The 16,739-nt window shown below is 30.1% G+C and overlaps 1 protein-coding gene across 1 annotated transcript in view; it reads left to right on the forward strand.

The window, feature by feature from the left end:
- The window catches only part of LOC129954021 (zinc finger protein 1), an 84,296-nt gene that overhangs the window by 35,185 nt on the left and 32,372 nt on the right, over positions 1–16,739 (forward strand). Inside the window, exons 2-3 of the mRNA XM_056067617.1 lie at positions 2,232–2,401; positions 2,532–3,407. Coding sequence (XP_055923592.1) covers positions 2,232–2,401; positions 2,532–3,407 — 1,046 coding nt within the window. The remainder of the gene's footprint in view (positions 1–2,231; positions 2,402–2,531; positions 3,408–16,739) is intronic.

A 16,739-nucleotide genomic window follows, 5' to 3' on the forward strand; every position in this document is an offset into this window, starting at 1 on the left:
ATAAAAATAAAAAGATAAAATAATTCTGTTCAATTAACTGAAATGTTTCTCATATTTAATAGCATTTTGTTTTTTTTTTTTGTGATGTGCTCAATTGATGATGGCTGTGAGGTTATATTTTATTATTGTATTGTTTGTTGAATATTTTCTTTAATTTATCACGAGAAGGTTTATTAGGTTAGGTAGAAAAAACTAAGGTTTTAAGAAAAAAGAATATATAAAGAATATTTCAAAGCTCTTGTCTGGAAAAAATTGTTTTAAATGTTGCTATCACAACTTTGAATAAAAAGAGAGCTAATTCCCAACTTTATTATTACTTTGCTCAATATGCACTAAATGGCGCCCAATTCAAGGCTTGTTAAATAAAACACAAACTCAATGGTAACATGTTTAAGAATATGTTTAGGATTTTTCACATTGTGGTTCTTCTGGTGATGACGAAATGGTAAGGATAGAAGACATAGAATCGGAAGGAGAAAATAAAAGTTCGTTGTTGGGCGCCATTTTTAGTATTTCCAAATATTAAGACAGTTTCCAGTTGATCGCAATTTTTAAAGAATATTTCAAAATTCATGTATGAACAATGAATTTCAAATATTGTATATTCTAATTTAGGACAAAAACAATGCCAATTCTCAAGTCCAAGAATTTCGTTGAAATGGCGCCCAATTCAAGGCTTGTTAAATAAGACACAAACTCAATAGTAACATGTCTGAGAATATGTTAAAGGATTTTCACACAGTTGTTCTTTTGGTGATAACAAAAAGGTTGGAACAGAGGACTTTGAATCGGTGACAGAAAAAAAAAGTTAGATGTTGGGCGCCATTTTTAATGTTTCCGAATATTAAGACAAAAAGTTTCCAGTTGATTTTTAAAGAATATTTCAAAATTCTTGTATGAACAATGAATTTTAAATATTGTTTATCCTAATTTAGATCAAAAACAAAGCCAATTCTCAAGTCCGAGAAATTCGTTCAAAATATATTAAATGGCGCCCAATATAAGGCTTGCAAAAAATAATACAAACTGTCTAGGAATATTTTAAGGATTTTTACACTATGGTTCTTTTAGTGATGATGGAATGGTAGTGACAGAAGTTTCTGTCGGACTTGGAATCGGAGAAAAAATATAAAAGTTCGTTGTTGGGCGCCATTTTAAATATGTATTTCAAAAGATTAACAAGCAAGCAAAACTCTCAATCACGATAACATTAGTTTAAAAATGTACCAAATCCAAAATTTTCGTTGAGAAATTTAGCCCATAAAACTTCGATAACGAATTATTATCGATCTTTTGAATATAACTTAATAAAACCTCGCTTGCATGACAAAAAGCGTGACTAAGGAGTTTTTAAGTCATAATATTTATGAAGATTTGTTTTTCATTTAAATTAAAAAAAAATATATTTTATTTGTAACTTTTGACTTAACAATATTTATTCGTGTAACTAATAAAATATTGCTGTTATCATTTCCTCGTGATTGAGCTTGATTTAAGGTATTTCAACTTGATTAATTACACATTTCAAAAATGCCTCAGACAAAAAACATTGATTAAATTCTTTACCTGGAGGCTCTTTACTATTTAGAAAAAGTTCTTATCAAAATACGACACGTTTTTGCAATTTGTATTTAAACAAAAAAAAACTATGTTTATATTTAGCCTTATCGCGTTAGAGGAAATTCAACCTACAAATGGCAACCAAAAAGTGTTATAGCTCTCATTCAAATAAAAACAATTGTCTGTAGTCAAAAAAATACGGACAATATTTCAGTTCCAACTGAAGCCTCTATTTTGAAAAAAAATGAAACTTTTAGATGCCTCTTATTGAACTTTAGCTAAGTACCTTAAAAATAAATGTATGTTTTAATAATTTTATTAAAATTCAAATTCAATTAAGTGGCGCCCAATGTGTGAACAACATATTAAATTGTATTTTTTGCCGATATATTCTTTTAAACAATGAATTAGACAAAGAACACCACTCCTTAGACTCATCTGAGTATGATTTCTAAAAGAAAATGTTTAAGTTGTTATAAGCTTAAAGACAAAATAATTGAAATTGCCTAAATGGCGCCCAAATTGAGTCACCAGATATTAAAATATTTCTCTTTCAATGAATAAAGTTTTCATTTACATAAACATATGTGTTAAGTTTATAACAATTTGTTTTAATTTATTTAATGTGAATCTAATTTATTTGTTTATTATTTTTCATCTCATTAAAACAGTCCCATCGCTGGCATCGAGTCTACACCACCATAGCCAAACGAAGAACGATGATAGCAGCCAAGCATCATCGGTTGCCACAGCTGCACAGCAGGGTGGTGGTAGTGGAGTTGGTCTTGGTGACTACATTATGAAATGTCCGCAATGTCATCAACGATTGTCCAGCTTTCAGGTTAGTTTGATTTAACATCTTTTCAAAAACAAAAACAACATAAAAATCAAGAATTTTTGATACTCCCTTCCATTAAACTCTTTTACTAAAATTTCTTTTTGTTTGCTTTTTTTCTTTAAATTAATTAAAGGCCCTGCACGAACACATAGAAAATGAACACTCTCACGAACATAAGTTCGCCTTCGAAAATCAACCACCAAATGGATATCACATAGATCGTGAAATGGACTTTAGCAGCAGCCGACATCAGCAGCACCAACATCAGCCACCATCACCATCTTCACACCTAAAACAAAATAACAATAACAACAATTTAACCAATTGCAACAATAATAACAACAATAACAACAACAACAACAATAACAACGATAGTAATAACAGCAATAAGAATAATAACAATTCAAAAATCTATAGTATTAGCAACAATTGTCACTTGTCATCGCCATCCTCCTCTATGTCATCGTTGTCATTGATTCCAACAACTGGTAGTAGTGGCGGTGGCCGCATATCGCCGTCCCCATCGTCGCATTCACCCCTGGCGGGAGCTAGTGCGCAACGCACCACACCACCCACCGATCTCAGTTCACAGTATCATCATCATCATGCAATGGCAATGGCCGCTCTAGCCGCCGTTGGCATGTCAAATTCGGCCACAGCCGCTTCGAATGGTTATGATGTGAGTGCGAGTGCAGCTGCCATGGCCGCAGCGGAGGCGATAGCCATGGCTGGTAGTCGGTCAACTACAAGTCCATTGAATGGTCTTAATGGAATTGGCAATGGAAGTGTTGGTGGTAGTGGTGGTGGTGGTGGTAATGGCAATTGTGGTGCATCAACAGCATCATCATCGTCGTCATCATCGTCGATGTCGTTGGGATTATCATCGTCGTCGGCGGGTCCTTATCAGTGTTCTCAGTGTTCGACTGCATTCCCACATCGTGATCTCCTCGATAAGCACGAACTGTTGCATTCGCCGAATGCATCAGGCGTCAATCAGGTCAGTAAAAATGTAATGGCAACTTTTTTTATTTACTTAATTTTAAATCAATTTAAACAAAAATGAAATAAACTGGCGCCCAATGTGAAACCAATAAAATAATTTATTTATTTTGTTTGCTTCTATATAAAAATTGTATTGTCTTTGGAAGAAAATTCGTCTCCTTATTTTAAGAAGTTTATATACACAATGCCCTCAAAGTACCCAACGTCTCATATTTCTTTAATTAACAACTTCTTTGTTCGTTCATGACACAAATCGACCGGTAAATTGAATTTTGTTTTCTTCTTAAGTTCGTAAGTCCTCCTCCTTGCATCATTCAACAAAAAAAAAGGTAATTACCCATGTTCAAGTTGGACTATGTGTTTTAAATGAAGAGCATATTGAGCAGTGAGAATGAATCGTATGTAGGAAATTTAAAAATTTGTGACTGTCTTTTTTTTTCGTAAGTGAATCATATTTTGCTTTAATTCAATATCCAGACACGAGTCTTTGCGGGGGACTCATGGAGAATACCTTAAAATTTGTATGAAGTATACAAGACATAGATTATTTTTTTGGGAATAATCATGATTCATAAATTTAATGAAGCATTCTTATGAAATTTGTTGGTGCGTATAACTTAACTATACTGGAGAAAGAGAATTCTCGCGCTAATGTTCTATAATGTATTTAGTATACAAACTCATCGTCGTTTAAGTAATTCTCTTCTTCTCTTGTGGAGACGTTTAAGCATGACGTATGATGTTTATGTACAAATTGCACATTTATTAGGTTTTACATAAAACTTCAAAAAATAAATATTCTTTTCTTCCTCAACTGAGGCGGGGGAGAGGGGGATGGGTAACTTGTAATTTGTATTTACTTACGAGATACCGTTCTCCTTAGTTAATTTTTTTGAGATATTTTCATCTTTTTTAATATAAAATATTTAATTGGCGCCCAATGTGGGACCATAACTTGATTTAACGGTAGTTGATTAATTTATTAGATGTTTTGTCACAATTTCTTTTTCAATATAGTGTTATAATAAAAGCATTAAATTTATTATCTACAGAGTTTTTCAAAGAAACAATTTTTAACTGGCGCCCAACGTGAAACCAAAATGTATTCTTCCTACATTTCGTGCTATATTCTTATGATTTGAACTCATATCACAAAGAGAAACAATTTATAACAAGCTATTTGCTCCATAATCTTCATACTTAATCCATAAACCAAAGCAAGTATTTGTTGGGCGCCATTTAATTTTGTTTCTTCAGATTTTTTGTTTTTTACATTCTAAATGCACTAAAAATTCTTATCAAATCTGAGCAAACAATAAAAACCACATATATGTAAAAGTATTTCCTTCAAAACGAATAAACAAAGATACAAAATGTCTTGTCTTAACTTCCAAAATAAAACTAAAAAAAAAAAAAAAAACTAACATCCTCCCCATTCACCGTCGTCGTTGGTAATAAAATTTGTGTTTGATATGATATGGTCAACCTCTTGGGGATTTTCCTCACATCATACATAATATGAACAGTGAACACTGAGACTGACTTGAATTATATCAACTAAGACCCTTTAGGTTATTTTCTTCATTTCATTTCGTCTTGAGTCTTAACAACACAAAAGGTAGACAAAAATCTAATATTTTTTTAACATATCTGCCAACATTTTTAGAGATATGAAATTATTATCTGCACCCTCATTTCTTAAACAACCGTAGCCAATTGACCACTCCAAGGGCTAACTGTATGGTGTTTATTCGTATATAAAGAACCTTCATTTAGATATGAGTGAGAATCTGTGTATAGAGGTACGTAGGTGTGTGGTAGTGACGGTTTTTTTTTTCTTTCTTTCATTTAACCTGTGGTGATAAAAAATAGTAGAAAATGAAACGAAAAAAAAACACAACTTATCTACGCTTTGGTAATAAGAAAAGGGTGTTGTCTTATTTATTAGTTATACCTCTATAGATACTTTTGTATCTTTTTACAATGTATGCGTGAGTGTGTATCTATGTTAGTCATATGAGAAGAAAAAAAAAGTAAAAGTAGTAGAAAAAATAAAATGGAGGTCGTCAATGTTTGTTCTTAAGTTATGATATCAGGAACCCAAACGTAAAATATGAGACGAGAGGTAAAAGACGATATAATAAAAAAAAAAAAAATCCTCAACAAAATAGAGAGTTTTTTATGCCTACAGTTTTTTATCAGTTGATGGGATTGGGGCAGAAACTTCTTATCGGTGTGTGTCTTTTTTTACTTGTTTTTTTTTTTTTTCTTTTAGCCTGTAGGCACTTTTCTACGCCTACTAAATCGCAGGCATAACAAAAATATGAACAGCAAAACAAAAAATAACAAAAACCTACATAGATATAAGACTTGAAATACATACAGTATCTATGATGGGCGGCTTATAGGTAGGTAGATACTAGGTAGGTATCTTGCATATTTTTCGGCAGAGGATGATAGTTTAATATTTGTTTCTTTTTTTTCTACGGATACGCCTGAATGAATATATCCAAGAGGAAATGAATTTTCCTGGTATAAGGTACATATGTAGGTCTTATTTTTTTTTGCACAGATATCATGTAGATAGATACTTTTGTATCTTTTGTTATGTTTATTTTTTTTTTGAGAATGATTTTTTATTTAGTTTTTTACAAAAATATGACATACATATATACAAAATGCTTCATAGATTAAGTTTGATAGAGGATAAACATGAAGAAAAAAATAAAAATAATAAAGTATAGAAATCATAAACTATATACAACAATATTAAAGTATCTATTCGTAGATAGGTAGCTAGATACAAAATGAATAAATTAAAAAAAAATGATTACTCTGCCAACAAACAGGAAACGCGAGGCAGTTTGGTTATACTATTTTTTTTTATTATTTTTATTTGTTTATTCATCTTCTATTTATCTGTTAATAAGCTATAACAGTAAAACACAGAACAGCCATGATGCCGCTGCTGCTGCTTGCGCACGTTGGAAAAACAACACATTCGTCAAAAGTGTCAAAACTTCAATCATAATCTCAAGAGATACATTTTAATTTTTATACACACCGCTTACCGCTTCAGGCTCAATTGCTACGCTGTACCGTGTGATGGACTTCTGGCTGGGTTAGATGAAGTTTATCTGGGTTCTGTTAAAAAACAATGGTTATTCTTTGTTAACCTAATCATACACACACACATGGTGAAACGTGATGCATCTTTTTCACTAAGATGTATAGAATTTCCAGTGAAATCAAAGTCGACTAAAAAAAAAAAAAAAAACATAGGACTAAAGGGCAAAACCTCGTTCCAGCCAAACCATTTTAAAGTAGTCTTCATAAATTACTCACGCATTCATCCATCTGCAAAAGTTTTTTTTTTTTGCTTCAAAGAAATATGAAGATATTTTTCCTGAGAATCAATTCACATAAAAAGATACTTTTAATTTTGTGTTGTTTTTTTTTCTGTTTTGTGTCTTTATGATATTATTTCATCCATGGAAATAAACCGCGACTAACAATGTCCGGCTTTCAGAGAAACCACAATTCCCGCCCTATACCTATGTATAGCCATCCATCCTAACCTCCATAACAACCCCGATCCTCCTTTAAAAGCCCTGGATGAAGATGAACTCTATAAAATGGTGCGAGGGCTTATTAAAGTCTAAGCAAAAGCGCATTTATAACTATCCAACAGATGCGCCAACATATGTGTGCGTGGTTGAAGGTTTTTTTTTGTTTTTTTATTCCGTTAGAAGTTTAGGATTTTGTTTTTATTTCAAGAGTTTCAAATCAGGGAGGAGGAAGTTGTGGAAATATAAGTTTTTGCTTTTGTTATTTGTATTTTTATTTTTTTGTTGAATTTTTAGTGTGGTTTAGTTTAGTTTAGGTGCATAAATATTTGTTTATTTTAGGAATTTTTTATTTTTCAAATTTGTGGTGAAGACTTATTTTATGTTTTGATATTTTTTAAGTCACTGCTTTAAATTTAAAGGATGTGGTTGCAGAAATTCGGGTAGGAATGATATTTATAGTTTCAAATTAGAAATTTGAACTTAATATTTTTTTAAGGGACAGTGGATATATGCGTTCATAGGTCAATAAATTTATTTTATTAAATTAACGAACTTATGAAAAACCATGACTTAGAATTGGGAACATCTAAGGAATAATAAAAACAGCATAAACGCAGTTTTGAACTGCTTTTAGGCATCATGAATTGAAATTTTCAACAAAATCACATATTTTCCAACATTAACACAAAAACTCTTAAACGTAAACGTAAAATTGATTGCTCTAACAAGCTTTGTTTTGAATAGCTTTTCATTAAAATATATGTAAATCAAAAACGTGATTATCCCATGTGTAAGAAAAGTTTCAAAAAATTATGAAATACTCAAGTTTCCTTCTTTCAGGTGCCAGTAGTCTATCTAACCTCGAATAAGAAAAGTCATCACTGATAATACAAATGATCGGTGAATTGAGGTTAAAAACCTTTCGTATCATTTTTTAACTTTTTCGAAAATTTATTTTTGAAAAAAAAAAACTGTCTCTTATCAAATTAATATTTCTATAATAACGTCAATGTGATGCGGGTACCTATTTCTTTTCTGTTTTTTGTTTTTACTCCGTTAATAAAAACGGATGTGTCGTGGTTAATAATAATATTTATGATAATAAATATATTTAAATTTTTTTTCTTCTGAATTTTGCGGTAAATAATCATTCACAAAAGGTAAAGATAAGAATAAATAATATGTGTTATTATTCTTGTCATTCAATTTATTATTCATATTAATCTAAATAGAATTATAAACAAAAGACAATACTAACCATGTATGGTGCTGCCACCTATATTTAAATATACCTAAACACTTAATTACAAACAAACAACAATATTCATATTTTTATAAACATATATTTTTAAATTCTTATCTTCCCTCTCAATTATTAAGTAAACTACGCATTTATATTTTGTACCTTTCTGATGACTTTGTTCAATCCGAAGTTCGATTTTGAAACCAATAAACTTCAATGATTTTCTTACTCACCACCATGATGCCATGATTTGTTTTTCTATATAAATGAACATTGCCAACAAGATCTTGGAACAAAATAGTTTGATTGAAAGGGCCCATCGACTTAAGGGCTCTGGGTCCAAGTTTTATGCCACAATAATTTTCTTAAAATCCAATCCAGTTTAATGTAATTTTCAGTTCAAATTTTTAAAATATAATTCAGAAGTCAACTTTATTGACACTGACATTACTGACACAACTACTCGTATATGTCATTCACAATCACAAAAGCTAACTCGACATTAATTGATTTATTCTTGATCTATGACTGTCAAAATACAAATATCCCTCGTTTTTTAATTCCATGAGGCAAAATAAATTGATTTATTTTTGATCTAAGATCAAATCTACAGATCTAGTTTTTTCGGCACTTATACTACTGCTTTTTAGCTCAAAATCTGACAGCTCTACCGTATTCATTGACACGTATACAAAGTTGCACTGATACAAAAAATAATTGAAATCGTGTTCTATGCGCCACGAAAAAAAAATCAGTTTTTGAAGAAAATCTGAATTTACCCATGGAAATCAAAATTATCTGTTATTTTTACAAAATCATAGCTGTCATTTTATGACTTTTAAGGGATTTATTTATTTATTAAGGTGCAGCTTATGGGTTGTGTGGTTTTTAACAACCTACGATTAAGTCAAATTAAAAAGTCATTGAAACTGACATTCACTTTTGGCAGTAAAAAAAAAACTATGGCTGATATGTTGTTCAACATTTATACCATTTTTGCAGTTTCGAATAACAAAATTTTTCACAAACTTTAAGCTGACATTTGTTTTTTGACGCATGTTTGACAGAAAAAGTGAACAAATTAAGATACCAAATCAAAAGTAAATGAATTTTTGACATATGTCAGATTTATGGATGTATCTTTGAAGTTGATGAACTCTCAGTTTCATATATATATTGCTTATTTTGACACCTGTCAGTTTCGACTTAATAAGTAAACTACACCTGGAAATTAAACCACCTTTGTATATGATCTTTCCTATTTCGCTGCTTCTGTCAGTTGTCACAAAAACTATGTCTGCTGTGTTTTTCGACATTACACTGAATATGAAGTTTCGGAAAACTAAATGTACCACAAACTTAAAATTGTCATTTATTTTTTGAAGTACATACGTTTGACAGAAAATGTAAACAAATGAGGGCAATCATCAGATAAACAGTCAAAATTAAAAGCATTTTTGACATCTGTTAGATTTATGAAAGTATCTAATTGCCTCTTATTGCTTATTTTGACACCTGTCAGTTTCAACTGAGTAAGTAAAGTATACCTGGAAATCAAACCACCTATTTTGCTGCTTCTGTCAGTTGTCACAAAAACTACGCCTGCTGTGTTTTTCAACATACACCGATTTTAAAGTTTCGGAAAAAGTTAAATAAATGTTTGACATCTGTCAGATTTAGTAGTGTAGTTGCCTCTTATCATTGAAGTTGATGAACTCTCACTTTGATATATATATTGCTTATTTTGACACCTGTCAGTTTCAACTAAATAAATAAACTACACCTGGAAATCAAACCACCTTTGTATATGAGCCCTCCTTTCGCTGCTTCTGTCAGTTGTCACAAAAACTACGCCTGCTGTGTTTTTTGACAATACACTGATTTTGAAGTTTCGGGAAAAGTTAAATAAATGTTTGACATGTGTCAGATTTAAGAACTCTCACTGGGATATGGAATATAGGATACTTTTAGAAAACTAACTTAGTTCAAAAACTTAAAATCATTATTTATTTTTTAAAGACGTACATGTGACATTTACGTTTGACAGAAAATGTGAACACATGAAGGAAATCGTCAGATTTAAACCCAAAATTAAATACATTCTTGACATCTGTCAGATTTCAAACTGAGCTATTTATTGCTTATTTCGATATGTATTAGTTTCAACAAAGCAATTTTTGACGTTGACTAGTTCGCCCTTATCTAAAACTGTGTTTCTTATTCCGTCCCTGGTAGCTATAAAAGGGACAAGAAAAAAGTCCCACTGATAAGATAGGTTAATTATTATTATTATTGTTTATTTGATATTTGCAATTTAATACTCTCGAAGCGTATTTATATCTTTTGCTTGCATAGGTGGGAAAATTAGCTTAGGTAGGTATAAAGTGCCATCTGTTTGTTTAAGTAATAAGCAAAACTTTCAATCTCCAAACTCGGTTGTATTAATTACCTACCTTTCGATAAGAATCGTCTTATCTCAAATAAAAACCTCAACGGCGAGACGATTGTATTACTCCGTCGCGTCCGTCAGTCGTATTTATTTAATAAATTTATGCTGATCCTGGACTCGAAATCGAAATCGAAATCGAACTCGAACTCCTCCCATATTCAGAGTTCTGTAAAAATGCCTATGAGAAAGATTTATATTGTGCACTTGAGAGATTAACTACGGCGGCGATAAAAATACGTTGGTTTTATTTGCTGCTCTTCTCATTTCAATTGAATTAATTATTCTCATTAATTTCATTCCCGCAGATGTGTGTGTTTTTTTTCATATCATTGAAATAAATAAACAACGCAACTAATTTACAAAAAGAATATTAATAAATACAAATAAAATTAAAAACCAAAAAAAAACAACAACTGAATAATATTAAATTTCTGATATAAAATTAAAAAAAAAAACGAAAAAAGAATTAAGGTGGAATTCAATTGGTAACATCCGGTGTGTTCTGTTGTGGTCCGCCTCTTTTTTTTTTCACCGATAATGTTCAGTTTTACTTTATTTTGTTTTCTTTTTATCTTCTGGCCTCCATTTTTGTTTGTGTGTAGGTATGTTTCTACCTACATTATCTACCTCTTCAGTAAAAAGCGAAAAACGGAAAAAAAACCTGTGGTATTCTGACTTTACTTTACTTAACTTTATGCAGTGACTATAGGGACAGAGTACAGTTATAATAATTGCAGTAATCACACGGATAAATGAATCAAAAGAAATGGAGAATGCATTTACACAAAAAAGAAAACAGACATACCATCAATTTTACTCTACACATCCCATAAACATGCTATAAAATAAAACGAAAGTGAAGAGTGGAATTAATCAAAAATGAAGTTGAATGCCACAATGGCTGCTTTGTCCATTTTCGTTTGAATGTTATTTTTCTTCTTTTTTTTTTCGTTTATATAAATATTTTTATGTATGAGTATGTGTTTTGGAAGTGGTAACAGTTGCAGCAGCAACACACACACAGCAACACAGTCCAGCAATATTCAACTTTGGTTATCTTTCATCAGGTTTGGTTTTGGTTTCTTTCATGTTTTAATTTTATTTTGTTCTTCTTTTTATGGGAATACCATTTTGGAATTCAGAAACAAATAAGTTTCTTTGTTAGCAAAGCGAATTAGAGACCGAATAAAATGAAAACAACCTGTGTCTGACGTTTGTTTTTTATATTCTTTAGGAACCTTATTAAAAAATAATTCGTTTTTGTTGTCTTGAAAAATTAACTCTATCTCAAAACTAAGGGTCTTAAAATGTTTCAGTTAAAGTCAAAGTTATTTTAACTCCATAAAAGAATGGAAGACAAAAATATACAACTTTTTCCAATAATTTAATTTAATTCTTTCAAGTATTCTCAAAAATAACTCTAACGATTTTGATTAAACAAAAATATGATCATCCTCAAGATGTTCAAAACTTGGCTTGATTTGAAAATACAATGATCATATTTTCTACATGAGCGCAGAAAGAAAGGAAGAAAAGATAAAAGGTTGTTGTTAAGTTGTTCTCTAAATAAATAATAATATGATGAAAAATGGCGCCCAATTCGAAACCATGATAGTTCTTTTTCTTAATGCATCATTTTTGTTATTGTAACTTACTTTTTATTGCAGAAACTATTATTCCAACATGATATTTTTTGGGCGCCATTTAATGTTTTTATTTTGTAGTTTATTTTATTTAAACAAAAAAAAGTTGTTCGACACCAATTTCTTTTTCTAAATTAATATTTCTCACGTTTTCTTTTGGCAAATATCAAACAAATCTAGTTCCCAAATAAAAATTCAACTATCATATCCTTTTAAAACCAATGTGAACCTGAAAAAAATTAGTTTTTGAATTTGGCTCTAGATCAAATGATAATATAGAAAATGGCGCCCAATTCTAAACCATGATAGTTTTTTTTTTTTAAATATTCTATTTTTGTTACTTGAACTTACTTTTTATTGCAGAAACTATTATCCTCAACATGATATCACTGCGTTAGGAACATTTGTTGGGCGCCATTTAATGCTTTTATTTTGTAGTTTATTTTATTTAAACAAAAAAAAGTTGTTCGACATCAATTTCTTTTGGCACATATCAAATAGATTTAGTTCGAAAAAGAAAATTCAATGATCATGTTTAAGGAGTGTAAACCTAAAAAAAGATAGAGAAAAAGTAGTTATTGGATTTTCCTCTAGATCAAATGATAATATAGAAAATGGCGCCCAATTCGAATCCATGATTATTATTTTTTTTATAAATTTCCTATTTTTGTGACTTGAACTCACTTTTTATTGCAGATTGTATTTTCGTTAACATTTAAAGTTTATGATAAACTGCAATAAAAGCATTTAATGCCTTTATTTTATTTCCAAATTAAACTTTTTAAATGTTTATTTTTCTGTCTATGAAATGGAAAACAAAAAGCTCTTTTGAAATCAATGTTTTATGACATCTTCTCCTATTAAATATCAAAAAATTAATATCGAAATTGTCGCTTTTTCACTTTATTCTCAACTTGCTTTTCAAGCATTTGTTGGGCGCCATTTAATGATTTTATTTTACTTTATTTTCTGCTGTTTAATGAATGGAAATATTTCTGATATTTTTTTCTTGCAAATATCAAACACCTTAAGATCGAAATTGGCGCCCAATTCAAAACCATAATGCTTTTTTTCTAATAAATTAATTACCTACTTTCTTTTTTGCTCCTCAAACTCACTTTATATTGCAAAAAACTATATTATTTTTATTCTTAACTTTTAAAATTCAGCGACAGAAGCATTTGTTGGGCGCCATTTAATGTTTTTTTTTTTTAATTTCCTGGGCAATGTTTTTACAATCTTCTGTTTATCAAATGAAAAAATAATTGTTTTCCGGATTACAATTTAAGTAGGAAAACATTTAGATACATTCATTTGACATTGGCGCCCAATTCAAAACCATAGTGTTTTTTTATCATTTCCAACTTTTTTCCTCCTAGAACTCACTTTTCATTGGTGAGACTCGAAAGTAAAAGCTGAAAATGTTACAGATATAATCTTTTATTGGGTACTATTTTATATTTCTTATTATTTCATAGGTAAACTTTTGAAATTTTTCTTTGAAACATATTCAAATCAAAATTGGCGCCCAATTTGAAACCATTTCCTTATAAATTGACTATACTTGAACTCCCTTTGCGTCTCCGAGACTGTTATCCTCTACATTTAAAGATCCTAATAAAAGTCTAAAAAGTATTTTTGTTCGTCCTCATTTAAACTGTGTTTGCTGTTTTTTGTCTGGATTAAATTTTGTTTTTAGTGACATATTTTTGACATTTAATTCTGACACACATTAAAAATAAAAAGTAAATTCCCATTATATGCTCCTCAACTTAATTAAATTTAACAAGGTTTTTAAAAAATGATGTCCAAACAAATTAGTCAAAGTCCCCATTTTAAATAAACAAACATGCAATAAACACAAGGTCAAAGTTTTTAAGCACACAAAAAAAAAATACCAAACATACAACAAAAAAAAAACAACAAATTGTTGTCACCGATTTTTGAGTTTTAGGTTTTTTTGTTTCTAAATTTTCAAAGACATTTGAACTTGCCGGCACACCACTTAACCATCAGGTTGACAAACAGCACTTATCAAAAATATACCTATTTAAAAATAATCTAATTATAAACAACTAAAAACTTTCTCAACCTAAAAATCGTTATCTTAGAGTTGTAGAAAAAAAATTATGTATTTCATTTCTTTTTGATTTATTATTTTACTTAACAGCTAAATCAATCAGCTAATTTTTTAACACCATTAGGTAATTTATCCACATCAACAAACAAATGGATGGCGGGGACATTTTCATCTCAAGTTTATTAAAATATTTTCGAATGTATCTGAAAACGTGTGATGTATTTTCTCAAAAAAAAAAAAAAAAAAAAAAACCAAAAGTTGTCGTGATGTCGAGTGAGGCATATCAGCAAGTGTATTTCACACTTAAACACACCCGTGGGAGACATTCTTCGAACTATATACCTCGTAACTCGAAATTCCTTGACTAAAAGTATTTTTAAAATCTTTTTCGAAAATTAACAAAAGTACCGAAAATTTAGTATTTGAGGTGTGATATTGTTTTTTTAAATTATTAGATTTTACCTAAGGTGCGTTCGAAACAAGGGCACACGCGCATCATTTTGAAAAACAATATAAGACTCTTCCAGTGAAGCCCGCAATAAACTTAGCTAACAGGTGGAATTCCCATATTTCATCGCAACAACAACTGACTTAATAGATATTCACGGATATCTCTGTTGTTTTTAATTTAATGTTTTTTTTTCTTTCCTTTTGTTTTTTTCATTTTAAATTGATCATAAAATTAAACAAATATTCAAAAGAATAAACAAAAAAAAATCGTATACCTATGAATACAATAAAAAAGAATAGAGTCGAAAAAAAAGCCAACACCAAGTTGACCAATAATTTATGGGCAGTCGAATGTTTACGTTAAACTTTTTGTTTTTTTGTATACATAATTTTGTGTTGGGTTCCTGTTCCTGGTTGAGGCTGTCTGAGGCTCTTCAGTCCTTCTATGTAGTGTTGTTTATTCAGTTTATTTGCTATTTAAACAATGGCTCCACAAACCGGGACGCCTGGACCGGTGCAAAAAGCCAACCTTTATAGGTCTGTCGATGTTGGCCGATGCGATGGTATGATGGCAAAGGTCCTTCCCCATTTATTTCACAACCAAACAATTCAAATGCACTTTATTTTACCACAAACAAAAACAAAAAAAAGCCGTGCATCACGTGTGCCACAAAAGATGACTCTGTCTCTCTTACCGCTCTCTGGTTGCGTGTATGGAAATGGAATCCATCTATCTATCTATCCGATGGATATTGCAATTTACCAACTCTCTCCTGGCCGAAACGAATACGAAATCGTTTCCGGCTTTCGTCTAAAAGCTTCCTCTCCAGGACGATTCACAGAATACAGGCTTGACCATTGAAATGATTGTTGACAAAAATGAAATAAAAAGTTTTCAAAAACAAAAAAAAAACTCCTGACTTTTTGGAGAGTGAGTAGCATTTTCAGGACCTCGACTCTACCTATGGTCGTATACGCAACGTATCGCACCTAAGTGTATATATGGGTCATTTAATGGTTTAACAGTCCAACAATGTGCGGTGACAATTGAATGCAGAACTTATGTACAGAAACAAAAAATATACATATCAACCCCCAGCCCCCACATCCCTTATCACAATCTATGGACATGAAAAATGCTTTCATCTGTGAATTTATTATTGTTGACCAACTTTGACCATTTTGTGGAGTCGTTCTTTTGTTTTAAATATTTTTACTTTTTTATTGTTGAATTTATACAAAGAGTTAAATTGTTATTTCATATAAAATGTACAAAAAAGTTTTAAAGTTGGTTTGAGTATTAAAAAAAATAAAAAAAAAAAAAAAAAAATATTTTAATTATTATCATCAGTGGTGACAAATGGATATGACCTCTTCAATTTGGGTTTTTATTTTTATTTTATTTTATTATTTTTTTTTTTCTTTTTTTGATTTTTGTTTCTTTTAATTGAGTACGTAATTAATCAGACTTAATGGTAAAAAACTTTATTTTTACACCTAAGTATGTATATATAGAGTTTTTTTTTTTTGTTTTATGCAGAGAAAGAAAATTATGTTAAGTGACATTTGTTAATTATTATCATTTTTTAATTGTTAAAAATAATGTTAAAAAAATGGGAGCAAGCAAACCACAGAAATTTCTACATTATTCTTGATAAAGTTTTTCTTTTATATTTTAAAGAAAAATTAACAATTTAATATTTAACTTTCAAAGTCTTTTCTTTCACTTAAAAATAGAAACTTCGTTTCAATTTAATTTCATAAAAAAAACACTTATTTTATGTGTCAAAACTCAGGAACTAAAGTTTGCTAACTTAGCTCCAAATCAAATATCAGCATAATTTTTGGATTTCATTTTTGTCTTAATATTGAACATTTTACTGCTAATGGTTTGTTCATATAGAA

This window comes from Eupeodes corollae, chromosome 1 (assembly GCF_945859685.1).
Source record: "Eupeodes corollae chromosome 1, idEupCoro1.1, whole genome shotgun sequence".
Classification (NCBI taxonomy): domain Eukaryota; kingdom Metazoa; phylum Arthropoda; class Insecta; order Diptera; family Syrphidae; genus Eupeodes; species Eupeodes corollae.